This window comes from Aplysia californica, unplaced genomic scaffold, assembly GCF_000002075.1.
Source record: "Aplysia californica isolate F4 #8 unplaced genomic scaffold, AplCal3.0 scaffold00430, whole genome shotgun sequence".
NCBI classification, from domain to species: Eukaryota; Metazoa; Mollusca; class Gastropoda; order Aplysiida; family Aplysiidae; genus Aplysia; species Aplysia californica.
In genome coordinates this window covers 83763-109847 of record NW_004797700.1, presented here as the reverse complement: position 1 = coordinate 109847, position 26085 = coordinate 83763, and the positions used below count along the sequence as shown (strand labels likewise).

The following is a 26085-nucleotide window of genomic DNA, read 5'->3' as shown; positions in this document are numbered from 1 at the left end:
TTTGTACAGCGCTCAGAACTTTTTTTTTTAAAAAGTGTTTTACGGCACTTTCAACACAATAAGGTCATATAAGTACCGAAGATAAGAGGTGTTACAAGAGAGTAACAAAAACATGAAAAAGAAGGAGGGGGGATAAGGACGATAGATGTTTGATAAGAAAGAAGGAGCAAACCCCACCTGAGCACCCGCCAACCACCCACTCAGAACTTATGACGTTGTATCACCGCACCAAGCTGGAGCGCTATATTGTTACGTGTGTAAGGCTGGGTTGAATTATGATATATCATGAAAAATGCCATCTTGATTTAGTAGAGGTTTTACAATTTACGGCGCTCGCAACTGCTTAAGGTCATATGAGCGCCAGAAGATTAGAGGTGTTACAAGAGAGTAACAAACATAAAAAAGAAGAAGGGGAGATAAGGACGATACATGTTTGATAGGAAAGAAGAAGCAAACCACACCAGAGCACCCGCCAACCACCCACAAAATGCCATCTAGCTGCTAAGATATTCTCTTCAGTCAGTCATAAAAGCTATGCATAATGATATGATTGATCTGTAACACATGATTTAAAGCATATCCTTTGTACATCGCAATCATTTATTATTTAACAACATATTATAGAATCTAGTCAATTGTGGCACAATTTCATAATCGGTCGCTTTCAAGGACAAGCTGGATAACCCAGATATCGGGAGTTTCCAGAAATATTGACCTACACTAAAAGTGAACATTGCCCTGCCTAAAGGAGAAGTTTGGTTTCATTGGTGTGTATATTTGTTTGGTTATAGAGAAAACTCTCCTTGTTTTTTAAAGGAACTGAACAAGGGGCAAAAACTTTACCTTCGATTTTCTCAAAACAGCATTTTTCGGGTAGCCCCCTTGTGCTTAAAAGCGACCAATTGTCTTCTGTCATACTATAGACTTATAATACATGTATCCAGCAAACGTAACGTATCACACTCTTGCTTGGCAGTCAGTAAAGGTAGTTGAAAAAAGGCCCAACCCCTACTATCAACTTTCTAGTAGGCATTGTTAAATTACTGAATGGAACATATTGATAATGATAACAATATAATAATAATAAATTAAATAATAATATAATATTAATACGTGTTACAATAATGATGATGATGATGATACTACTACTAATGATGATGATTGCATCACATCATCATTACTTAGACATCCGAATTTATATTATTATTATTATGCTTCGTTTCATCTTTGCAAGAGAGCTGCAAATATTGGCTTCAGCCAGTGCATGGGTCTCTTGAGACTTGTCCTCCGCTCCCTTCTCTGTCTCATGTCTTTGACTACCTTGAGCCTCTCGCCCACGGAAACAAAGAGCAAGTAAAGCTCTGGAAAGGGAGGGAACTCCACAAAAAACTAAAGCTGCTTGCCACGATCCAGTAGCGTCCCTTAATCTTCCTATAATAACGTGTGTGGTGAGGGTGAGGGAAGAAGAAGAAGAAGAAGAAGAAGAAGAAGAAGAAGAAGAAGAAGAAGAAGAAGAAGAAGAAGAAGAAGAAGAAGAAGAAGAAGAACTGTCTTTTCATCATAGATTCAAAGATCAGAAGTTTTCAATTCACCACCAGAGAAAGAGACTAGAGACAGAGAGAGAGAGAGGGAGGGAGGGAGAGAGAGAGAGAGAGAGAGAGAGAGAGAGAGAGAGAGAGAGAGAGAGAGAGAGAGAGAGAGAGAGAAAGAGAGAGAGAGAGAGAGAGATCTTATCTTATGGTATCTCTCCTTTAAAAAATGTTCCTAGAACAGCTGCTGTAGAGAGGACCAGAGGTGTTGGGTTCATCAGTTCCGGATATGATGACTGATTTCGACCGCTAGGAAGGATTTGGTGGGGCTCCACTCCGTGACTCTTCAGGGTACACCCCTGGTCCGTCACAGAGGGGTCCCCGACTTTCCTGGATAATGTCACTTATGCACCCCGCATAATTTAGCAAAATTTGATCATTTTTTTCATAATTTCTTATTCTCATTTGTCATTCTTTGTTAAAAATTAACAGAATCGCATAATTTCACATTTTTGGGCTAAATTTCGCTAATTAGATCTATGTGGGGTGCATAAAACCACGGGGACAGATATATATATATATAATACATGTATATTTTTCGGCTTTGGTTATACCTTTGACTTTGAATGCCGAGCCGCCTGTAGAGAAGTAGAAATCTACTATATACCAGCCATCCGAATAACCATCGATAGCTTGTTGTAATGCAAGCGTAGACTGTGACGATTGCGGTATTGTAGTAGTAGTAGGCCTACATATGTTAACTACACACTAGTCTTTTTGGGGCACAAAAAATGATAAGTTGAATTCTTCCCAAAACACAGTTCTGTAAACCGTCTCGGTAACACTAACAGGTTCAACGACTGGCATTTGATCTGCACAATAGCTTACCTCTTGTACAGTTGATACATTTTTAGAAATGTTTAGTGTTTTGTCGAAAAAAAAAAAATTTGGTGAAATGGTATGGGTTCAACCTGTCCCTGTCGTTTTATGCGAGAAAAATTCTGAAATTACGCAAACTGAGCCCAATATTGTGAAATTATGCAAGTCTATTAATTTTAACAAAGAATGATAAAGGAACATAATCAGAAATTATGCCAAAAAATTATCAAATTTTGCTAAATTATGTGGGGTACATAAAACCACGGGGACAGTTTAACGCCCCAATCAACACTATTATTAGATTATAAAATACATGTATTAACTAAGAGTAAGAGGTGGTCTGCAGACGAAGTGTGCCCAATATATATATATATATATATGTGGATTAATAAAGCTACAGTAGAACAAGGTACCTTTTCAATACAGCCGAACATTATAGCTACTATATAAGAGAGAGGATCTCAGAATTCGATGCCCATATCCAACTATGAGATAGACCTAATGAGTTGAGAGAGAGCCTGCCTCGAAAACACAAAATGAACAGAGCTCTTGGATGCCTACAAGGGATTCGAACCAGGATATTCTGCTTCATTTCAGCATGATGTCACTTGAGTTAACACCAACAGGACCTTGTGGTAGTAAAAAGACCACTTTGTAGTCAGGGGCGAAGCGTCTATATATATATATAATCAAATAATCACTGCTTCCCTTTCTAATTTTGAAACATTGTCGCTGTCAATTTCACCTATAAACGTAAACCTCATAAATTAAATGTAAAAAGACGTTCATAATCAACAATGAACAGTATGCCTAACATTCAAAAAGATTTCACTGCCACTGCCACAGAAATAGCCTGCTCACTCCTCTCGGGCCACTCCATAAGCAGTCACAAGCTTTGATTAAGTAAGCTTAATAAAGTGAGGCTGGAAGAGTCTACCGACCAATAGAGTTGAAGGGAACATGAGCATAGCAGCCAAAACTGTTTCATTGCCACAAATACCCTATTCACCCCTTTGGGGCCACAGTTATAAGCAATCACAAACTCTGATTATGTAAGCTAACTATTACACTGGTCGAGTCTACCTCACAAATGTGAGGGGAACTAACTCCTAACAATCTCTTGACAGTTGCAAGTGCTTGCTTTTTTTCCTCGACTTTTTACCGTCCTATAATCAGATCGTGATATCGATTATGACGCGAAAGGCTAAGCAAAAACAGCCAAATGTGAAATTTAAAAATAGGATAATTGTCATGTTCTGCCAAAGACTCCCTGGTAGATCTAAAACATACAGATCTAGTACTGACATCTCTGCTTCTTTGCTTTGTGTTTGTGTATTCACATCTAAAGTTAAATTTAATTGTAGTTGGAATTAATATTTAATAAGATAGGCCTACTTTCCCGATTATTTTGGCAGTTGAACATACAATGTGAATTCCGGATTTGTTTTCATTCACAACTTAGAGTCGCCGCTTCGAGTAAGATTCTTGTGTGATATCTCCAGGCCATATCTGGTCCCGTTTGACTTTGATTACCCTGTCAAACAAGTCAGCCTTCACCCTTGTTTGTAGCCATTAATATGATTAAGTATGTGTTCCCTCTGTTAGCACATATTTCCAGCCAGGCTCGTAGCCAAGACAGCAGTCTCTCTGTCAGTGCTATTTCTTTTATATTTTAGTAAGAGTTTTACGGCACTTGCAACACAATAAGGTCATAAAAGTGTGCCGAAGATTAGAGGTGTTACAAGAGAGTAACAAACACAAAAAAGAAGGAGGGGAGTAAAGATGACATGATTGATAGGAAAGAAGGAGCAAACCACACCAGAGCACCCGCCAACCACCCACAGTGTCAGTGACTGTCAGTGCTAGAGAACTTGCTGTGTGCTTGTCTCACCCACATTGAGCTTGTTACATTCCTTGGTTTTGGTTAAGAGAAGCACATAGTTTAGTTGTAGTAAGAGTTCTACAACACGATAAGGTCATAAAAGTGCCGAAGATTTAGAGGTATTACAAGAGAGTGACAAACACAAAAAAGAAGGATGAGAGATAAGGACGATAGATGTTTGAAAGGAAAGAGGGAGCAAACCACACCAAAGCACCCGTCAACCACCCACATTCTTATTTCTCAGAAATGGACAGAAACAAACACACACACAACCCCCCCCCCCCCAAAAAAAAAAAACCAAAAAAAAAACCCAGCGACAGAGCAAAGCAAGAATGTAACAACAGATTGAAAGAAAGACAGCAACCGAGAAACATTCAAATTAAGCAAACAACAACAGCTATATTTTTTCAGGATTTTATTACTTCAGCCAATTAAATTCTTGATGGGTACATCATCTGAGGATGATAGAAAAATTTGATAAGCAACTAAAAATTGAATTAAAATTCTAGATCCTAACAAACATTACACAAGCATCCATTAACAATTTCAAACATGACCGTTTCCCGTGAACAGTCTAGTATACTATGTAGGCATTGAACACAATGAGACCCCCCCCCCCCCAACAAAAAGAAATTTTGTAAAATTTCACAAAAGCAAATTGGCATGATTAAAAAAAACAAATACGCTTTAAAATACAAATAGCATCGAGGTTTTCATTCAATTACAAATCATAGCTGAGGTTTTTTTTTTGAGAGGATGTTTTCTTCCCAAGCTACCCCACACATCTAACTGCCTCTACTCCTCAAGACAACAGTTAGAACAGACATGCAGCCATCACTATTACAGAATGGGATCATGCAGAAGAGTTCACGCTCAGATGCTACGGGATCGGTAACAACAACAACAGCTGCCCCCCCCCCCCTTTTCTGATGGTTCACTGATCAGGTTTTCCTTTGTCCTTGTCATTTAAATCATCAACCACATCTAGATTTAAATCCCCATCAATATCCTTGATCTGACCAGTCAAGACAGCGACTTCCAGCACATTTCACCCACTCCTTCTTTGAAATAACAAACATGATGGAGATCTCAATTCCAACAAAAAACAAAACAATGAAATCCACGAAAAACAAAATCAAATACAAACCACCCTAACCTGCCCACTAGTGCGGTACCTTATAATACAAAAATATTGCACTTGAAAAGGTCACGGATAATTTCAGATGAACAAAATTTCTTCTACAAGAAGATTCTCTAGACTGATAGACGTGAAATTAATGGGCCATGACCTGTCCCCGTGGTCTTATGCACCCCGCATAATTTAGCAAAATTTTATCAATTTTTGCACAATTTCCCATTTTTGGACTGCATAATTTCAGAATTTTTCTTGCATAAAACGACGGGGACAGGATGACGCATTATGGCAAACAAGGTGGAATAAGGTTACTGTACCCCCATATTTTCTACAGAGATGGGGGGGGGAAGAAAATGCAATCCTAAGGTATTTTTTCATTTCCGCCCAACAGGGCACATCATAATGCACCAGAATCCCTCACTTTGCCAATGTAGGCCTACTTATTCAGACCAAGGAAATGCAAGTAATGAGTAAGAGTGTGGGGCAACAAAACTGGCCAGTCAGTTCGGATATAATTTAACTCCCGCCCCAAAATCGCACTTCAATAAACTGAAATTCAGATTAACTCAATCTGTCCGCGTCATTTTATGCAAGATAAATTCAGAAATTATGCAATCTGGGCCCAAAAAAATGTGAAATTATGCGATTGTTAATTTTAACAAAGAATAATAAAAGAAAATAATCAGAAATTATGGAAAAAATGATCACAATTTTGCTAAATTATGCGAGGTGCATAAAACCATGGGGACAGCCCAATACACCTAAATTCATTTAATCTTATTCGTGACTAACCGATGACCCATATTTGAACGCAGTATCAGAAATGGAACAACCAGGTCTTGGCAATAAACATTACCCTAAATTTGTATGAAGTATCTAGGTACACAAAGAGGGAAAGAAGACCAATTAGCAATTTTTTTAAAAGCACCCCAACAAAATCTTGGAAGACTCCATTGACCCCTCCATTTTCTTCAAGCTCCCCATCAAAATCTTGAAAGTCCACCCTACTAACCAAAGAAGTAGATCAGACCTCATTGTAAAATAACTTAGGTGTGTGTGTGTGTGGCAGTGGCGCCGGCAAGAAGGCACTTACCACGCGTACTCGTTTCCCAATAGCCTTGCTGGGCAGATTTTTCCTGAACTTGGCTCGCACAGCACCACTGTTCCCGTGTGGGCGGGTCACCTTGCCCCAGATAACCCTCAAGCGGCTTGGCTTGTCATGGCCGGGGCAAGCGGTGAGCCTGTGAACAAAACAAAAATAATTTTGTTAACTCCATTTGCAAAAAGAAGTCTCCCGGGGAATAGTAAAACCAAGCTAAAAAATTAAACAGCGTCAAAATGCGACAAAAAAATCCATCAAAGTGGCAATAAACGAAGTTTCTTCATAGTATAGTGCGCAAAGATAAGGAAAGGAAGTTATTTAATGTTAACACAACAGCAGTCCAGCACCAGAAGAGGGTGCATCAGACCCTATTTTAAAAAATAGAAACCATCCTAGTGATTGAGAAGACCTACAACATCAATGGTGTCTTAAAAGATTTAAATGCAGTTAGCATTCGGTATATTGTGTGATGTCACTTTCTGTACTGATCATTGTAAACAATCTTCACAAAGACAGGCATAGTTGTCTCTTTCACTTCACCACAAACAGTTGTGCATTTTTCATTTTAACGCATTTTGTGTAGCACTGACATTTCCTGTTAATGAAATCCACATATCAAGTGTAGGGTCGGAATAACATGTTTGACCTACACTTCTCAGATTTCCTTGGCATGTCTTTTGGGGTCTTTTTTATCTCTTCTATGTAATGCACAACCTAGAATACTATAATTTAGATTTAAATGAAGATAACCCGGCTAAAGACAAGAGTTGAAACTGATGAAGATTAAGGGTCAAGATTTAACAGTAGTAGATCTAGTAAAGATAATGAAACTGACAAGCATGATGCTCCAATAGATGGGGAATAGTGATACACAGGTGTCTTCAGAAATAGTTAAACCATATACTGAAACTGGGGATTTATTCCCAATCTGGAGTGAGGAAAGAGGCCCCCACTCAAATACTGGTACCATGATAGAAAAATGTGCACCCATAGAAATCATTGGGCCTTCAGTTGAACCTAAAGTTTTCAAGATAAAAAGTGCGGCCAACACTAGAATTTTCACCGACAATAACATCTGGTCTGTAAGCGTCATGGTACCAGAACAAATGGAAAGAACCAGTAAGCCCCCCCCTCCCCCTGAGCTTTGTATGAAGAACAGCAACTTCCCCCTGCACAGCCCGGGAGCAATAAAGTACAATCTGAGCAAAATTCACCTCCAGTTTTACATGTGAAAAACACAGAAAGTGCTCTATCAACACCCCCAAGAACAGATATTCACTGCATCTTTTAACTAATTCGGGATGTATGACAGCATTTCTCGACCGTTGTGGCAGCACAAATGAAGGTATTCCAGGGAAATAACTTTTGTTTGACATTGCTAAGTCATTTCTACTTTGTACAAGTATTTATTTTCCCTGACCGTATTGTACTGTTTTTGTAAGTTTCTGTGGCGATTTGTGAAGACAGTTGAGGCAACTAAAAACATGGACACTTGAGGATTACCATACAGAGAAGGACTATTCACAGTGACTGGAACTATTTCTTCGCAATATTTGAACTATAAACTGTGTTGTGACGTATTTTAGCTGCGTTATAGTTGTGTTGTAACTTTATCTTGTTATTTTCTGTATTTCTTCACTGTCAACTTAGAGGGAAAACATATCCAGGCAAACTGGGTTAGATCTAAGGCAAAGTTCAAATGTTGAATGTGTTGATAGTGAAAACAGACTAAAAATATCGAAAATGGAAAAAAAATGGCAGACTTTCAAAGTTTACCCAAAATCGAGCGTCTCTAGGGGCAAAGCTGGTTCAAACCCTGCGCCTCGAATGAGTTACACATGTTTCTCAGTTAATTCAACTTCGTTTTTGTTTGTTTTATTGAAAAAGGTGACAGTGCAATGTCGCACACCCACTGCCATATGGTAAGATGGGTGTTTGCCCCAAAATCCATGCTATTTTCTTCTAAATTTAGCGTTTTGTTACAACAGACATACACACAGCTCATTATGTGCACCTGTTTTTTTTTAAAAATCAGTTTCCTGTCACAACCAGAACTCAGAAATGATCCCTGTTTTCAGTGTGGCAGTGACATGCACTCAACACGACAAATATTAATCACTTTCAAGACGTTGCTGCATAAAAATGCACAAGCTGCAAGTTTTGACTTAGCAGTTAACACCCGAGGAAGCAATAAACAAAAAGTTTTATGAGCTTATCCCCATTATAGAGGTTATAAAGTGATCTAGACTATGCCAGGCAACCCAACCATTCCACAACCGCCACAGAGTGGTAGGTGGCGGGTGCTCTGGTGTGGTTAGCTTCTTCTTTCCTATCAAGCATCTATCGTCTTTATCTCCCCTCCTTTTTTGTGTTTGTTACTCTCTTGCAAGCCCTCTAATCTTCGGAACTTATATGACCTTATTGTGTTGCAAGTGCTGTAAAACACTTACTAAAACTAAACCAAGCGCCACAGCGAGCAACCTACCTCTTGGCCTTGTACACGTATGCGCATCTTTTTCCCAGATAGAACTCGGTGTCATCTTTGTTGATGACTCCCTCAATCCTCAAAAGGGCAGTGGTCTCGTGCTGGTTGCGATGGCCTCGCTTGTAACCAGTAAAAACAGCCTTGCTGTACATCCTGATAAAGATAAAACAACAAAACAACTGAAGAAATCTGATGCATATATATATATAGCAATGACAATGAAAAATTAAATTTTCATCCGAATTGCTTAAAAATGGGCTTAAATGAAACTAGAGTAAATTCTAAGAACTGTGGTTTTTAAAATTTAAAAATCCATTGATAAATAAAAAAGTTATTGGGATTTTTGTTTGCAAAATGTTGGAGGACCTTCATATAGGAAAAAATCGCCAAAATGTGGGACATGTTTTGATGTATTTTGAGGAAAAACTGTTCATAAGTCAGTAATGAATTGGAGCATATGAATGAAACTTGGCATCTCCATGTGATTTTTAGTGCCAAATCTAGTTCTGCTATCACTTTTTCGTTGTCTTCATTACTTTGGATCTTAAAGACTGATATTTGCGTGAAATTTGTTGAATTGCGTGACATCGTTTTTACCGCGACGCGATCACCCCTTCTAAAACTCAGTAAAGCGCTATCGGGAAAACCCGCGATGTAGTCATCGGTGACCCATTTGGTTATAGGCAGCCAATCACATGCCGCCTAGCGATCACGCGCCTCTTGCATGCCGGCACCTCGCGTTTGGAATGCGCGATTAAGTTTCTAGATCTAGTGTTTTATCAATGGGTGGGTGGTAATTTTAAGTTGGTACGGAAAATCTACTAAACGCAGAGATCTGAAATTTTACAGCAATAAAGAAGACATGTGGGGCGCTTGTGTGGTCGGCGATCAACCCGCAGCTCCGCTTAGTTTTCGAACCGCAGAGGAAATTCTCACAAACACGGCAATATCTCCGGTTCTAGTAATCGTTCGGGATTGTACGCTGGCATGTCGTTAGTTTAACCTTTCCTCTGGTTGGTTGCTGAGTTTCATTTATTTTCCGTTCAGGAGTTTTCCCGTAACTAAACTTAGAAGAGAGTCACTTCTGATTCCGAGCGGCCCAAAAAATACCCCTCGCGCGGAGGCAGATTTCCGGCACAAGGCGCAGCGGGCGATTGGCATTGCTAATATATAATATATGAAGTATCCAGTTAAACCACATTAGTATTGGAAATTAATCCCCTGAAGTCAAGATTAACATTTATTATGTCTGTAGTGTATCTGCTGCTTGAATCTGAAACACAACAAGCACAGGACATAATCCTTTGAAAAATGAAAGCATTTTCCCATTGACACTGTGTTTTTTGTTTTAGTAAGTGTTTTACGGCACAAGCAACACAATAAGGTCATATAAGAGCTGAAGATTAGAGGTGTTACAAGGAAGGGGAGATAAAGACGATAGATGTTTGATAGGAAAGAAGAAGCAAACCACACCAGACAGAGCACCCACCAACCACCCACTGAGACTGTAATTCAGCCTTCAAATGCTTTTATCAAAGAACATTCACTCTCAGGTCACAAATGCAAATATTTTGTACCTTACATTTGGGAAGGATGGCCACCTCTATTCTCACCGCAGGTGAAAATAGTGCAGGCGAGTCTTTTGGCTATTCTCACCCGATGTCCGTTCACTGTTATAGCCCAGATCTAGGCCAACCAATTTTGCTTTCACCCTAAACCACAGAATTCTACACAGTGATCACAGAAAAATGGTAGAATTCTGTGCCGTGAACAAACGTTCCATTACTACTGTTAGCCTACTAAAAACTAAAAGCGTACAATTTTGTCTGTGGGCAGTGGAGAGAGAGAAAGAGAGAGAGAGGGAGGAGTAGCGCGAGAACTTCTGGGCAAAACAAAATGGCGACATGCATAGTTCGGCTCAATTCGAAAAGTTAAATAGCCGTAGCATCTTTGTAGACGACCACATTAATTTACTTTTGTGTTTTAACATCATTTTTTAACTTTGTTTTGGTCAATTTGATCGTTCACACCAATAGACAGTATTCAGAAAGAGATAGAGAGAAAGAAGAGGGGAGGAATAGATCTTGCGAGAACTTCCGGGCAAAACAAAATAGCGACCCCTGTAGTTCGGCTCGATTCGAAAAGTGAAATAGCCATAGCATCTTTGTAGTCAATAAAATTAGCTTACTTTTGTGCTGTAACGTAATCTTTTCTTTGCCATTATCCATTTGATAATCCACATCTCATAGAAAGTATTCCTAAATTAGGAAAAACAGGTCTTGTTTCACACCAGGTGAGAATAGTCTACGGTGGCAAGTCTCACCCGGGGTGAGAGGTCGATCGTATTTCTATTCTCACCCCGGGTGAGAATAGCCACTTCCGGGAAGGATACCACGGTGTCCGGTACCACTGTCAAATATACAAAACTCATACTGAACAGACAAAAGACTAGTGTGTACAAACCTGCCAGACTTTTTGGCAGTCGCTGCCTTAGCTTGAGTTTCGGCCATGATGAACTTCTGTAAGGAAAAGAAGGGAAAAATTCAGTACAAACAAAACTTATTGCCACCAACCAAATGAGAGGGTAGCCTTAAGTTAAAGATTTAACGCAGAACTTTATCCCACAACATAATATCAATGACAAAAATTCACTCGTCATTCATAGATCTAGACTCTAGATTTAGATCTAAATCTAGATTTTAACTAAAACAGCATCCTATTTTAACTGAATTTTGGTAGCCTCGGCAGAGAATTCCTCCCAACTTCAGGACTCTCTGACTTTTAAATATTGGAGGCCTATAGATTTAATCTAGATTCTAGATATCTAGATCTAGAATCTAGATCAGACAACTGAACTCTGAACTGCCAAATCTTGAAGTAACACGGCAAAGTCTGCTACAGTACAGACTGAAGCAGGGCCTACCCATGATGGCACACCTTGGAATTAACCAACTTGGACTGCCCAAAAGTCACAACTAAGATTGTAATGTGACCATGTGAAACATGCATGTAAGCAAAGATTCAAAATCTAAAATTTAAAATGACATATTTTCAGAACTGCCCCCAACTTGCCCTTCTTAGGTCCAATGCGTTGGCAAAGCTCTGCAACAATAACGGAGCAGTGACCAATGCCAATGCAGAGTCAAGTCACCAGTTGACAACAGTACAGCCTTGGGCTGTGCCATTCCACATTTGATTCAGCGATACTGTTGCCCTATCCCAAACTACTAAGATAACAACATGTACAATTATATGTTGCCCAGCTTGCATTCATTTCCAACATTCAGAATTTGGCAAACAAAAGTAGCTAAAAGTTCAGGTGCTGTCGAAAACAGGTTGTTTTATCATATTGCCCATCCAATATCCTAAGCATTCAACACATTCGAAGGGCATCATTGAGAATCCATTTAAGATAGAGTACAGTTGAATAATCCCAAAGTTTTCTGGTGTATATTTTTCTTCAAATAAAATGAATATCATGAAAATAACATACAAACCGTTAGCCACTATAACAATTTACGTACCGATCATCAACAACCGGAAGAAGAAAGGAAGAGCTCGCAAACGGAAACTCGGAAACGGATACGTCTACTTTCTGACATGCGCATTGATGTGGTAACGAGGGTAAACAAGGTAGGCCAACTTGCGAGGGACGAAGGCCAACTTACAACTGACGAGTGCCAAAATATAAACGTAATACACAAGGGTGCTTCTATTGTTTTTGCTATTGTTATTGTGGTTAAAATGCTGACTCTATGTTTAACATCTTTTGTTCGATTAATGTGTTCCTACCATAACAGCATATTCACATTTAATATGATCAACGATATGTCGGTAGATGCAACGTCGAAGTCGACGCGGTGATTTTGTAGTTTCGTTCGTTAAATTCCAAAGCTGAAGGCCAGAGACCCTGAATTGCCAGAAAATCAAAGTTCAAGCAATGGTGCCTTTTCGGCAGTTCCCACCCCCCAATTATTATTCGCCTGTTTTTGGCCCCAAGTGGAAAGAGTTTTTGCCCCTGACCAAATAAAAATAAGGGGGGGGGGGGGGGGGGGGGGTGAATTTTACCATAATTTGATGTTTTGCGGAAAGGTTTCATCCCTGTTCTTTGTGTTGCCTATTTGGTCTTCAAGTCTTCTGGATTTCTTGATCTCTGAATGTAAACGAATGGATCGTGGACTTTAACGAACAGAACAACAAGATCACCACGACTTCTTCTTCTATCCCGTGGTTGCGGCAACCGTGGGGGCACCACTGCATCTGAAAACCAGCTCTCGCCAACTATTTTTGTCCTCTACTTTCCTCAGATTGTCACTCATTGTCTTTCCTGTCCACTCTGTAATGTTGTCCTCCCATCTCTTTCTCTGCCTTCCTCTCTTTCTCTTTCCTTGTACGGTTCCTTGCAGGATTGTTTTGGCAAGTCCTGTGGATCTTGTGATGCCCATACCATTTTAATTTTCGTCTCTTCACTGTGGTCAGTAGATCTTCATGCCTCCCCACTGCGTTGGTGATTCTCTTTTGTACCTCAGCATTTGAAACGTGGTCTTTGTACGAGATGTCAATGTTAAGGAGTCGACTGTGGTAACATCTCATCTCTGTGGTCTGAATCTTCTTCACTTGGAACGAGCTTGGGTGGATGGCCCAGGACGGAGATAAATGGAAGGAGCTTGTAGTGGCTTATACCTTGCCTGTCAATATGCGCTGCTTCCACATTTCTTGACAACTGCATTTTCTCCTCAATCTGAAGTTACTTCACCTTTTCTTTTTTACTCTGTCATTTGTTATCTCTTTTTTTGTGGTCATTACTGCATGGTCTATCTCTACGACCTTACTTTTTTTGTTTGGTCTCAATGTCTATAGATATAATATTCTATCGTAAAAAGTTTTGTCCATGCTCGGCAGATGTCCTACTCGGGCCCCATGTTGTCCGGGGTGGACGCCATCCACGTGGCGACGGTCCTCGAGGACTGTGTGGATCAGCTATCCGTACTGGGCCGCATCATGCCTGTGTCGTTCGAGTTCAAGCCAGATGCCATGGAGGTACGCTGGGGTAATAGTATAGATTGTGAAGCGCATAGAGTTGGCTGTTGAGTGGGGATTTGCGCTATACAAATGCTATCTATTATTATTATTATTATGTAAAGTTGAATGATGGATTACAATAACTCAACATTTACATGGGTGTTGTTGTGTCATTGTAATTTTGTCACGTTGAATAATGAAATGTGAGGGGCGTTGTGAAATCAGGCGCTCGTCAAAATAATGAAGTCTAAGAAATCAGCATTTTTTAGGCCCATGTGCAGATTTTTTTATTTTTTTCTTTTTTGGGCTCAACACTATTTATGTTCATTTAAAAACACATTTTCGTATGGAATTTACTGAAAAACATTGATTAAAGGCCCAAAAAATGTAAATTTTTGGTTTCCAAGGACTCTCAGACTGGAAGTTACCAAACTAATTTGGCGTCCATTTTCTTGTTAATTTTACCTCTGAAACCAGTCGACCCTGACCTCCTTCAGTCGCAAATATTTCGACTTCTATTGAATAAAAATGGATATTTTTTTCATCAAAAGCAAGGCAAATGAGCAAGCTTTAAGATGATACCAATAACCCCACATGCCCAAACATTGACGAGCTCCTGATTCCACCACGCCCTGACACAAATGTGCTTAAGCAGAAAAGTAACCCCCACCCCTCGCCCACTCGAATATGATTCTTTTTCTTGTTGCATTGGATTGTGCGTTATGATTCTTTGTTTGTTTTTTTTTGCATTAGAAATTGTGCGTTATGATTTTTTTTTTTTTTTTTTCATTAGAAATTGTGCGTTTTGATTTTTTTTGTGGGTGGTGGCGGGTGCTCTGGTGTGTTTTGCTTCTTCTTTCCTACCAAACATCTATCGCCCTTATCTCCCCTTTTTCTTTTTTATGTTTGTTACTCTCTTGTAACACCTCGATCTAATCTTCTGGCGCTCATATGACCTTATGCAGTTGCAAGCGCCGTAAAACCTCTACTAAAACTAAAAACTGATTCTGTTTTCTTGTTGCATTAGATCGTGCGTTATGATTCTGTTTTCTTGTTGGGCCAGATTGTGCGTGGGGATCTGGCCCAGTTGGTGGATCGCCAGGTACAGCTGGAGTCAAAGTACCAGTCGGTCCTGTCCAAGAAAATGGAGATGATCGGATCCACCAAGAACCCGGAGAAGCTGCAAGATGTGGAACAGGAACTGCTCAGCGCAGGTACTGGGGGATTTTCTGGAAATGTTTTATTAAAGGGTCACTTTTAAGGACAAGCGGGCTAACCCAGATTTAGGAGGTTTCCAGAAATCTTGACCTACACCAAAAGTGGGCATTGCCCTACCTATAGGAGAAGTTTGGTTTCATTGGTTGTATATTTGTTTGGTTATAGAGAAAACTCTCCTTGTCTTTTAAAGAAACTGAACTAGGGGCAAAAACTTTACCTTCGATTTTCTCAAAATAGCGTTTTTTTTTATAACTCCCTTGTCCTTTAAAACGACCAAATATCAGTTCCTATTTTAGCAGTGGCGTTAGACGAGCAATATGGATAGTCTCATTTCATTTCTTATTTCTTAAAATTACCTCTTTTTATATTGTAGAAAATGCTTTCCGTCAAAAACTCACTCTACTGCCTTTTTTTTCAAGTTTACGTGAAATCAAGATATCAAAATGCATGCGCTCAAGTGACAAACTTGCCTCATGTTTTTAATCCTTCTCTTTGAGTGATGTCAGTAGTCTAGTGGTTAGGCTACCTGATTCATAATTGTGAGGTTACAGGTTTGGGGGTTCGAGCCTCAAGCCTGACATTATGTCATCGGGAAAGGCACTTTACTGGAATTTTCCTTCCTCAAATTTTCCTCACTTCACCCAGGTGGGAATGGGTACCCGGCCATAGACAGTGAAAGATCTTGTCAGTGTGTTAGTGTTTTAGCGCCTGTAAGAAATGGCAGCTTTCACAGTATGCTTCCCAAGAAGTTGAGATTGTTTCAGAATGCTATCCGGTCTGCTGGGGAAATAAAACAGATTGTTAAGACCCTGCTGCGGTGCAAGAATCTGTGTTGTACAATGTCGATCTGTGAGGCGTGGACAAAATGAGTTACTTCTCGCAATCCACAAATGGAGATATTGGCCAAAAATCAACCCTACAACCCTAGGGTTAAATTAATAGATTTTCTATTGATGCAGTATTCTTTAAGTATAACATGCCTTTTGTTATTTCAAACTTATATATTGTAAAAACTTAACCTATGCATGATGTATCTATTTCCACAGGGCTCAAATCCGAGAAGCAACTCATTTTGTCAGCACACTTCACATCTATAATTATTGTCCTCAAATTACAAAAAGTTCTCTATGTTAACAGGAGGAGACCTGAAGAACTCAACTCATGTTTTTGGCCGGACGCTGAGGCAGAATCCTTTGACTCAGGACAATCTGGTGAAGATTCAAGAAGACAGGTCAGTAATTAATTGTGTCAAGATAACATCATTTTTGTATTTTTACAGATATTTTTGGCTTTGTTTAACTGAAATACCACCCAGACAACACGATGGTGCAGAATATTTCTCAGCATTTTGACGTATGTCATGTCGAGAGTATTCAGGACTGAGGAGACATTCTTGTCAGAAAAGTACAATTCAGGGTTACACTATTTGGTCGCTTTTAAGGACAAGCGGGCTTACCCAGATCTTGGGGGTTTCCAGAAATCTTGACCTACACCAAAAGTGGGCATTGCCCTACCTACAGGAGAAGTTTGGTTTCATTGGTATGAATATTTGTTTAGTTATAGAGAAAACTCTCCTTGATTTTTAATGAAACTGAACAAGGGGCAAAAACTTTACCTTCGATTTTCTCAAAACCGCATTTTTTGGGATAGCCCACTTGTCCTTAAAAGCGTCCATTTAAATTTGAGCCTATGCTTTGCAAATGTTAATGAATGTTTTCAACAATGTTTTTGATATTCTCTTGATTATGAGAACACCTACGTTTGGACAAAAATGTTGAAAGTCTTTAAAGAAGATATTTCCAAAAAGAAGTCTGTTGTTTATCTAATATAACTTTATAGACTTTAAATTGTTAACCAACGCGCTTCGCTGTCTCACACAGAAGATGTGCTTTCGGTTTTTCTATGTGAAGATCTTTTTTCTTGAGTATCACCGTTTGTCAGCTAGGACATTGTGTATCCCTCTCTGCCTGGGTCAGCTCTGACAGGCAAGGTCAATGTAGCCTGTTTCGTGAATGATCGAAATTGTGGGAAGGGGGTCTTAACTCTTTAAACCCCATCTGACGCTGGGAACGTCCGGCGGTAATAACCCAGCTCAGTCCAGTACTAGTGACAACATTTTCGTTTTATTTAGAGCTAGTTTTTGCTTGTTTATGTAGGGGGTTCGTCTCGTCTGCGCTGACTCGCAGAAAGGCTTGGACTTGTGCCAGTTTGTGCCTCTCGTCTGCACATGGGAAGTCTAGGAAGTATCTCATTGCTTCAGCTGAGGTGTCTCGTGTGCAACCCAGGATTGCCCTCATTCCTTCATTTTGTAACACCTCGAGTCGTTGCAGTTGTGCATTTGATAGGGTATACTGACTTTGATAAAGAATTAAGCTGAATGCATTATTCCTTTTAAAATAGATTTTGTCAAACAAGCACTCAAAATCTTGAATTCACACTATTTGAATTGGACCCATTGGCTCTTGGATGGAGGAAGTCTCATCTTGTTTTTTTTTTTTGTTTTTTTTTTAAGTGTTGAAAATACTTACGTTTAAAAATTGAATACGGATAATTGTACCATGTTTTAACGTGTGTCTTTCACAGGGTCTTCCTTGAGTCGGTGATGGGCGACACTATGACAGAGCTGGTACAGAACTGCAGTTTCCAAGCTTTACTGGAAGCTGTGAATGCTCAGAAACAGCACAAAGCTTCTTTACAAAGCACCATCCAAAAGTAGGAAATCATTTACTTATATATTATAAGCTTGATAGTCTACAGTCGTTTGATCAAAATCAGTATATCAAAGTTTATGAGTAAGGAGTAATTCACACGTTGGATTTTTAGTTTTGTTGTCATCTAAATGTTCTTCATATGTTCACCTGTCCCGTTTGGGCTACCAGAATAAAATCATTTCTATCTTTTGTGTGCTGTTTTCCAGTTTGAGAATCACATTTAAAAAGGTTTGCGGTAATTGAGGTTTTTTCAGCTGTATCGTTCAGTGCTCATTAGTTAGAATTTCTTGTTTAGTTAATGCTTTGCCTTTTCAAACAATGAAAACAGATTACAAAGGATGAAAATAAAAACCTCTTTCATTGTAAGAGACAAGGAAATGGACTAAAAAAAAAAAAAAAAGAAGAAATTTTCTGTTTTTGGAATTGTCAGTGCATTACTTTACAGACTTAAAAAATTCGAAGTAACGAAGGGGTGCTGTGGAATCTTTATAAATTTTGGAAACACACAGTTGTCTTTATATTTAATTTCAAGTTATATATTCTGCTTGTTTTACAAAGATAACGATGTTCGGTGAGAAAGATAGCGATGTTCGGTGAGAAAGATAGCCATGTTCGATTAGAAAGATGCCGATGTTCGGTGAGAAAGATGGCGATGTTCGGTGAGAAAGATGGCGATGTTCGGTGAGAAAGATGGCGATGTTCGGTGAGAAAGATAACGATAAATGTTCTGTGAGAAAAGCTAAAAATCTTGTAAAATTGAACAGGGAGGAAGATGGCAGGAAAAAGGTGAGGGAGTTACAGAGACAGTTGCTGGGGGTGAAGAAGCAGAAAGAGACCGAGATACAGCAGCGTAACGAGATGATCTCGCATCTCAAAGACCAGCTACAGGTAAGCAGTTGGGATTTTTTGTTATTTTTACTATGTGGTATGGAATTTTTTCTCAGCTCTCTTTTAATGCTCTTAATATGTGAGGCATGGTGGTGAAATGAGGCGCTCGTTAAACCATTTGGCAATTTTTATCACATTTTTATGGTTTTGCTCAAAGCCTTTTGCGTCTATTTAAAGACACATTGCTAGGTGGATTTTACTGAAAAATGATGATTAAAGGCACAGAAATGTAAATTTACAGCTTCCAAGGACTCTCAGACTTTTGAAGTTACCAGACTTTATCGGCCATTTTGTCCCTAATTTTACCACTGAAACCAGTGACCCCTACCTCCCCCAATCCGAAATATCTCCACTTCTATTCAAGTTAGAATGGGAATTTTTTTATTGAAAGCAAGACAATGAACAATCTTTAAGAAGGTAGGGGCCTACCAATAAATATATATGCCCAAAAATTGACGAGCGCCTGATTCCACCACGTCGTGACACATATTAAGCACTCATAGCCTGTGTACTTTAATAAATCTGTGTTAAACGCTATGTAAGTGTCGTATACTATTATTTGTTATATTTTCAACCTTGATAGCCTAAAATGTTTCTGTAACTCTGATTAAGACTGAGTCATCATTGGTTTTTATTTATAGAATTTGTTTATTGTGGCTTCAAGGTATTCTGTAAAACCATACTTTTGATATGATACAATATTTAAAGGTTTGATGAAATTGTTATCATCCAGTTCTGTCTGTTTTCAATGTTCAACTTTTTTTCTTTGGTAATGAACCTAAAGGATCAACCTTTACGGTATACTGCATGAGGAAGTTTGATGTTTAGAAATAAGTTGGACTGGAAATTTCTTGTCCTCCCATGAATATTTTTTGTTGGTCAAGTCTCCTTGTTTTTTTAAAATCAGGTACTGTGGCGAATTACATTTCTTTGATCGGTAGGATGATAGATTTTAACAAAAAGAGATTTAAATTAGAAGCGCGTGTTATAACAAAATTAATTTCGTTACTGCTGCTCTTTATATCCTGTCAGCATGTCTGCCAAGATGTTCACTAATCTGTTTTTTAGCGAGTTTTATGGCACTTGTAACACAATAAGGTCATATAAGTGCCGAGAAACTAACCTGTATCGAAAAGGAATGTACTGTATGCCAACAACAGTGATAACACTGGCCATGTTGATCATTATACTCGATCTAACTTTTATCTTTTATCACGCATGTGACAGGAAATGAAAGCCAAGACGAACATGGAAGGGAAGTACATTAAGAAATGTGCAGAAGTCGCCGTCGCGCAGTCCCAGAAACGCTGCTTCCTGTCTGAGAAGGATATGAAAGAAGAGATAGAGGTAACTATGATAATTATGTGAAAGAGCACCCTTGTCGAATGGTCCGTAGTCGGGATTGAAAATTATTTTAGTTTTGAGTTTTCTTGCCCGATCTAGATCTATGAGCTTTAAAATTATTGTTATTTCTTAGAAAAGCAGTAAACAAGACCAGGCGAGACAAAATTAGAAACTCAGTAATCAGAGAAATGGTGGGAACAAATGATGTCATGCATCTTCCAACACCAAAAAATCAAATGGTTCGGACATCTCATGCAATTACCAACACACCATCAAGCACAACGTGCCTACATTAAAAAATTCAATGGCAACAAGGCTAGAGGGCGACCGAGAAAGACCTGGATAGATGGTGTCAAGGAAACACTAACAACTCACGGCATCCCCCTGACCCAAGCTCTGTGGCTGGCGACAGAGAGACGTCTCTTTCTTCCCGCGACACCCAAAAGGGTATAAGTGGCAGATAAAAGTAAAGTAAGTAAATTATGAAAAAGTCAACTAACTTCAAACAACGTAATTCTATGGTCGAAATTGTCTTGTTTCTCATTCAGGGATCTTTGATGTTGTACTATATCTACAAGTAGATTCAAAGGTACATTTTAGTGGGTGCCTAGCGGTTGCTCTGGTGTGGTTTGCTTCTTCTTTCCTATCAAACATCCATCGTCTTTATCTCCCCTCCTTCTTTTTTGTGTTTGTTACTCTCTTGTAACACCTCTAATCTTCGGCAGTTATACTATCTTATTCTGTCCCCGTGGTTTTATGCACCCCGCATAATTTAGCAAAATTTGATCATTTTTTGCATAATTTCTGATTATTTTCCAGTACCATTCTTTGTTAAAATTAACAAAATCGCATAATTTCACATTTTTGGGCTCAGTTTGCATAATTTCAGAATTTTTTTGCCATAAAACCACGGGGACAGCTTATTGTGTTGCAAGTGCCATAAAACACTTACTAAAACTAAAAGGTACATTTTTTTAACTTTCCTTTTCTTGTTTAAGTTAATTGCTCATCAGCTTTTCTCACCACTTGTGTCATCTTTTTCTTCAATTTTCTCTTGGTTTTGGGTCTACATTCCCCAATATTGGTGCGTTAAAATGAAACTTTAATTATTTTTTTTCTGCCTCTTTGATCCATCAGAGATTGCAGGTGAAGATTGATGAAGAAGTCGGTGCTCACCAGAAGATTGTCTCCTATCTGCAGACTCACCAGAAGGTATGTGGCCTGCGTTTTTGTACAAGTGGCCTGCGTTTTTGTACAGGGTTTATTTTTGTTTTAATTTTTTAATCCTTTTTTTTTTGGCTTCTCAAGAATTTCAATTACATTACACTTTTGCAACAAGTTCTTTCATCATAAATGAGGTCTCCATTTAGAAATGGCTAATTGGCTAAAGCAGTCATTAATAAAAACCCAGGGGTCACAATGCTTTGATATGCATATAAATTCCATTTTATTCTTTTAAAAATATAATAAATTAATGACAGAATACAGTCAATAAAAAAACCCTGAATATCTGTAACTATGGTTGGACTTCATACTCATAACACTTGGAGGCCTAAAACTTCAGCTGTTTGATTACCATTTCAGTACATTTTCACTTTATTGCTTTAAAATAAGATAAGATAACATAAAATAAGATAAGATATGATAATATCAGAAAAGATATGATGTCTTTTTTGTCTTGATCCTGCCACATTGGTTTGGTGTTTCACCACGTGCACACACACACACACACACACACGCTCCCGCACACACACTCACAATTTATGGGAGGAATCGTATTCTTGTGCAGGACCTAGAGAAGAAGCTGGAGTTTTGGATTGACAAATACGAGACAGACAAAGAGGCGAAACAGAAGGAGCTGGACACACTGAAACAAACCAAAGCCAAAGACTTGGAGAAACTGCAGGAACTCACAAAACTGGTAAGTGGGGAACACCAGGTCTGTGCCGTTTAGCACACAGCCATGATCCCCTCTGTCAAAGAGTTGAAAGTGTAGGCAATCTGCTATAAGATACTCCGATAAATAATGGGAGCCTTACAATTGGTCGCTTTTAAGAAGGACAAGCGGGCCAACCCAGATTTTGGGAGTTTCCAGAAATCTTGACCTACCCCAGAAGTGGGCATTGCCCTACCTATAGGAGAAGTTTGGTTTCATTGGTGTGTATATTTGTTTGGTTGTAGAGAAAACTCTCCTTGTCTTTTAAAGAAACTGAACAAGGTGTAATTGTGCTTAAGAGCGACCTATTTCTTTAATTTTGATCACCAAAAAACCCCCAATCAGATTTGCATAAAATCTGATTTTTTTAATGAGATGCCATTTCCATCAGTCATACCCAACTTATCATAAATGACGTTAAAATATTGAAAACTGTGCCCATTATTTGCTTTCTGGTTTGTTGAATGTTTAACCCTTGCAAAAGCTAACAGAAGGAAACAGTTAATTTTTGTTATAATACAATAAACTTTTGTTAACTATTTATGTTGTAGTCATAGGTGCCAAACTCGCGCGCCTGATTTCCCCACGCTGCCACACACATGTGTTACGACGTGGTGGAATCAGGTGCTTGTCAGTTTTTGGGCATATGAGGATATTGGTATCATCTTAAAGCCTGTTCATTTGCCTTGCTTTTGGTGAAAAAAAAAAAGTATAGTTACATTATACAATTACAATCTTACAATTCCATAAAACTCAGCTGAGTATATCATCAACCTCCCATGGTATTGAAACAGAACAATCATAGCCTTGTTAAAAACTCATCGCCTTTCATTAAATAACAATCTTTATCTGTGGAAATGAATAAATTCACCCTTATGTAAGAGGTGTAACTCTCATGAAAACAAAGACGATTTTCACTTTATTTTTTATTGTCCTAATTTGGTCCATCAAAGGAAACTGTTAATCCCTCCCAGCCTGACCTGGCCCAGTGACAGAAATATGCAGTGTTTGACGAGACATGTGCACAACCTGTACTTTTTAATGATGGAAACTTTATTTAACAAAAAAATAAATGAAACAAATGTGTCACGACGCAGTGGAATCAGGCTCTCATCCATTTTTGGGCATGTGGAGTTAATGGTATCATCTTAAAGCTTGTTCATTTGACTTGCTATCTGTAAAAAATTGCCCATCTATCTTGAATAGAAGTCAAGATATTTGAGACTGAAGAAGGTGGGGTCACCTGTTTTCCTAGGTAGAATTAGCGAGAAAATAGCCTCCAAAGTTTGGTTATTTACATAGTTAGACAGTCTGTGGAAACTGAAAACTTACATTTTTGTGCCTTTAATCAACATCTTTCAGTAAAGTCCACCCAGAAATCAGTTATTAATTGGATGACAATGGTGTTAAGCTGGCCCCATGGTTTTATGCACCCCGCCTAATTTAGCAAAATTTGATCATTTTTTGCATAATTTCTGATTATTTTCCTTTATCATTCTTTGTTAAAATTAACAGAATTGCATAATTTCACATTTTTTAGCTCAGTTTGCATAATTTCAGAATTTTTCTTGCATAAGACGACGGGGACAGGTTAAGTCAAAAAACAAAATTTGATAAAAGTTACCAAACTGGCAAAAAAATGCAAGTTTCTTCAATTTCATTATTTTGACGAATGCCTGATTTCACCACGATGCCTCACAAATGAATGTTTTGTGTGATGTGATGTGAACCAATGGCCTTAAACACTGAATAATAAACTGACTGACTTTCTTCTCCCCACAGTACAAAGAGTATGAGCAGATCGTGGTGGAGGACAGGATTGAGAAGGAGAAGGCCAGGAGGAAGGCGGAACAGGAAGCCATTGAGCTCCGGTCGGCTATCAGGGTCAGTGGACGAGTGCTCACCATACGTGAACCCACACTGAAGGCTGTGTTGTTCTTTTGGGTGGTCGATGGGTGGTGCTCTGGTGTGGTGTGGTTTGCTCCTTGTTTCCTATCAAACATCTGTCATCCTTATTTGTCCTCCTTCTTTTTTGTGTATGTTACTCTCTTGTAACACCTCTAATCTACGGCACTTATATCCACTATGCAGTAGTGAAATCCTCCTTCTTTTAGTTTTGTTTTAGTAAGGTTTTACGCCGCTCCCAACTGCATAAGGTCGTATGAGCAGCAAGAGGTGGATTTCAACAGAGAAGTCCTTACAGGGAATTAGACGCTGGATAAAATAAGAGAGATACTCGATAAAATAAGATCTTGATAAAATGAGAGAGAGTGATACGTGATAAAATAAAAGATAGAGATACTCGATAAAATAAGATATCGATATTCTATAAAATAAGAGAGAGAGAGAGAGATATATACTCGACAAAATAAAAGGGGTATAGCCTACTATACTTGATAAAATAAGATACTCTATAAAATAGGAGAGAGGTACTTGATAAATTAAGAGAGAGAGAGAGAGAGAGATACTCATAAAATAAGATCTTGGTAAAATAAGAGAGAGAGAGATAAGCGATATAATAAGACATCGATATTCTATAAAATAAGAGAGAGAGAGATACTCAATAAAATAAGATATCGATATTCTATAAAATAAGAGAGAGAGAGATACTCATAAAATAAGATCTTGGTAAAATAAGAGAGAGAGAGATAAAAGCGATAAAATAAGACATCAATATTCTATAAAATAAGAGAGAAAGAGATACTTGATAAAATAAGACTTCACTGAGTGAGAATAGAATTTGCATCTTTTATATGCTGTAGCAAAGACCCATGCCATCACATTATAGACACGGTCCAGCCAGGGAAATCTAACTGATGAACCTGATTATTTGCAGTAAACGTTAATCTTACATACATGTAATTATTTGGTCGCTTTTAAGGACAAGCGGGGTAACCCAGATTTCGGGGGTTTCCAGAAATCTTGACCTACACCAAAAGTGGGCATTGCCCTACCTATAGAAGTTTTGTTTCATTGGTGTGTTTATTTGTTTGGTTATTGAGAAATCTCTCTTTGTATTTTTAATTAAAAAACGAAATAAGGGGCAAAAACTTTACGTTCGATTTTCTCAAAAACAGCATTTTTCGGGATAGCCCTCTCGTGCTTAAAAGCGACCAATTGTTCTTAACTAACACTAACAGTCAGTGTCTGCTGGAATGTTCTAATTTTCTTTTCCTCTGTTCCCAGCTCCAAGCGTGGTGGCGAGGGGTCATGGTGCGGAAAGGATTCGGCCCCTTCGGAAAGAAGAAGAAAGGCAAAGGAAAGAAAGGAAAAGGAAAAGGAAAGAAGGGAAAGAAAAAGAAGTAAGAAGGAAAGATGGGACAGAAAAAGAAGTAAGAAGGAAAGATGGGACAGAAAAAGAAGTAAGAAGGAAAGATGGGACAGAAAAAGAAGTAAGAAGGAAAGATGGGACAGAAAAAGAAGTAAGAAGAAAAGATGGGACAGAAAAAGAAGTAAGAAGGAAAGATGGGTAGACGGAAAAATGGACAGGCAAAATGTGAACATGATGTAGTGAGTCAGTTCACACACACTTTTCTTTGGGATCCGACGTTGATGTTGAAGTTAATGTACAACTTTGCTCCACTTCAAAACTTTTTTTTAAAGACAAAAAAGGTTCAAATTTCAACCATTGTTTTTTAAGACAAAAAAGGTTCAAATTTCAACCATTGTTTTTTAAGACAATAAAGGTTCAAATTTCAATCATTGTTTTTTTAAGACAAAAAAGGTTCAAATTTCGACCATTGTTTTTTGAGACAAAAAAAGCTTCAAATTTCGATCAATGTATGGCTGCAGCACCTTGATGTCTATTACAGATAATATACGAAAAGAAGAAAGAAAGCCTTATTTACTATAATTTGTCAAGATGATGACTGATATATTTGCTGTGATAATAGTATGGATCCTGAAGTAAAGAATACTTTACCTGAGGGAAATACAATCATTTATGTGAACTTG

The 26085-nt window shown here is 38.5% G+C and overlaps 2 protein-coding genes across 2 annotated transcripts; one reads left to right on the top strand and one right to left on the bottom strand.

Moving 5' to 3' along the window:
- Positions 1 to 4690: 4690 nt before the first annotated feature.
- LOC101854657 (60S ribosomal protein L35a) lies at positions 4691 to 12581 on the bottom strand. The gene is made up of 5 exons (XM_005104655.3): positions 12537 to 12581; positions 11476 to 11531; positions 9013 to 9165; positions 6519 to 6666; positions 4691 to 4745 (listed from the first exon to the last, which is right to left on the bottom strand). Exons 2-5 carry the CDS (start codon positions 11520 to 11522, stop codon positions 4722 to 4724), a joined length of 372 nt encoding a protein of 123 aa, XP_005104712.1. The 5' UTR covers positions 11523 to 11531; positions 12537 to 12581; the 3' UTR covers positions 4691 to 4721.
- A 16-nt stretch (positions 12582 to 12597) lies between these two features.
- LOC101854430 (dynein regulatory complex protein 9) lies at positions 12598 to 25477 on the top strand. Its single transcript, XM_005104654.3, has 11 exons — positions 12598 to 12705; positions 13915 to 14052; positions 15098 to 15248; positions 16390 to 16483; positions 17836 to 17964; positions 18728 to 18851; positions 20079 to 20198; positions 21333 to 21407; positions 21985 to 22116; positions 23914 to 24015; positions 25318 to 25477. The coding sequence occupies exons 1-11, from the start codon at positions 12613 to 12615 to the stop codon at positions 25435 to 25437; spliced, it is 1278 nt and encodes a 425-aa protein (XP_005104711.1). The 5' UTR covers positions 12598 to 12612; the 3' UTR covers positions 25438 to 25477.
- Positions 25478 to 26085: the final 608 nt, after the last annotated feature.

Bases quoted from the DNA above. Each gene is read 5' to 3' on its own strand.
- LOC101854657 (XM_005104655.3), bottom strand. From the start codon at position 11,522: ATGGCCGAAACTCAAGCTAAGGCAGCGACTGCCAAAAAGTCTGGCAG. The intron at 9,166-11,475 runs GTTTGTACACAC...TATCTTTATCAG, and splicing joins ACTGCCAAAAAGTCTGGCAG to GATGTACAGCAAGGCTGTTT. The intron at 4,746-6,518 runs GTAAGTGCCTTC...TATCATCCTCAG, and splicing joins TTGGGAAACGAGTACGCGTG to ATGATGTACCCATCAAGAAT.
- LOC101854430 (XM_005104654.3), top strand. From the start codon at position 12,613: ATGCGCATTGATGTGGTAACGAGGGTAAACAAGGTAGGCCAACTTGCG. The intron at 16,484-17,835 runs GTCAGTAATTAA...TGTCTTTCACAG, and splicing joins GTGAAGATTCAAGAAGACAG to GGTCTTCCTTGAGTCGGTGA. The intron at 24,016-25,317 runs GTCAGTGGACGA...CTCTGTTCCCAG, and splicing joins AGCTCCGGTCGGCTATCAGG to CTCCAAGCGTGGTGGCGAGG.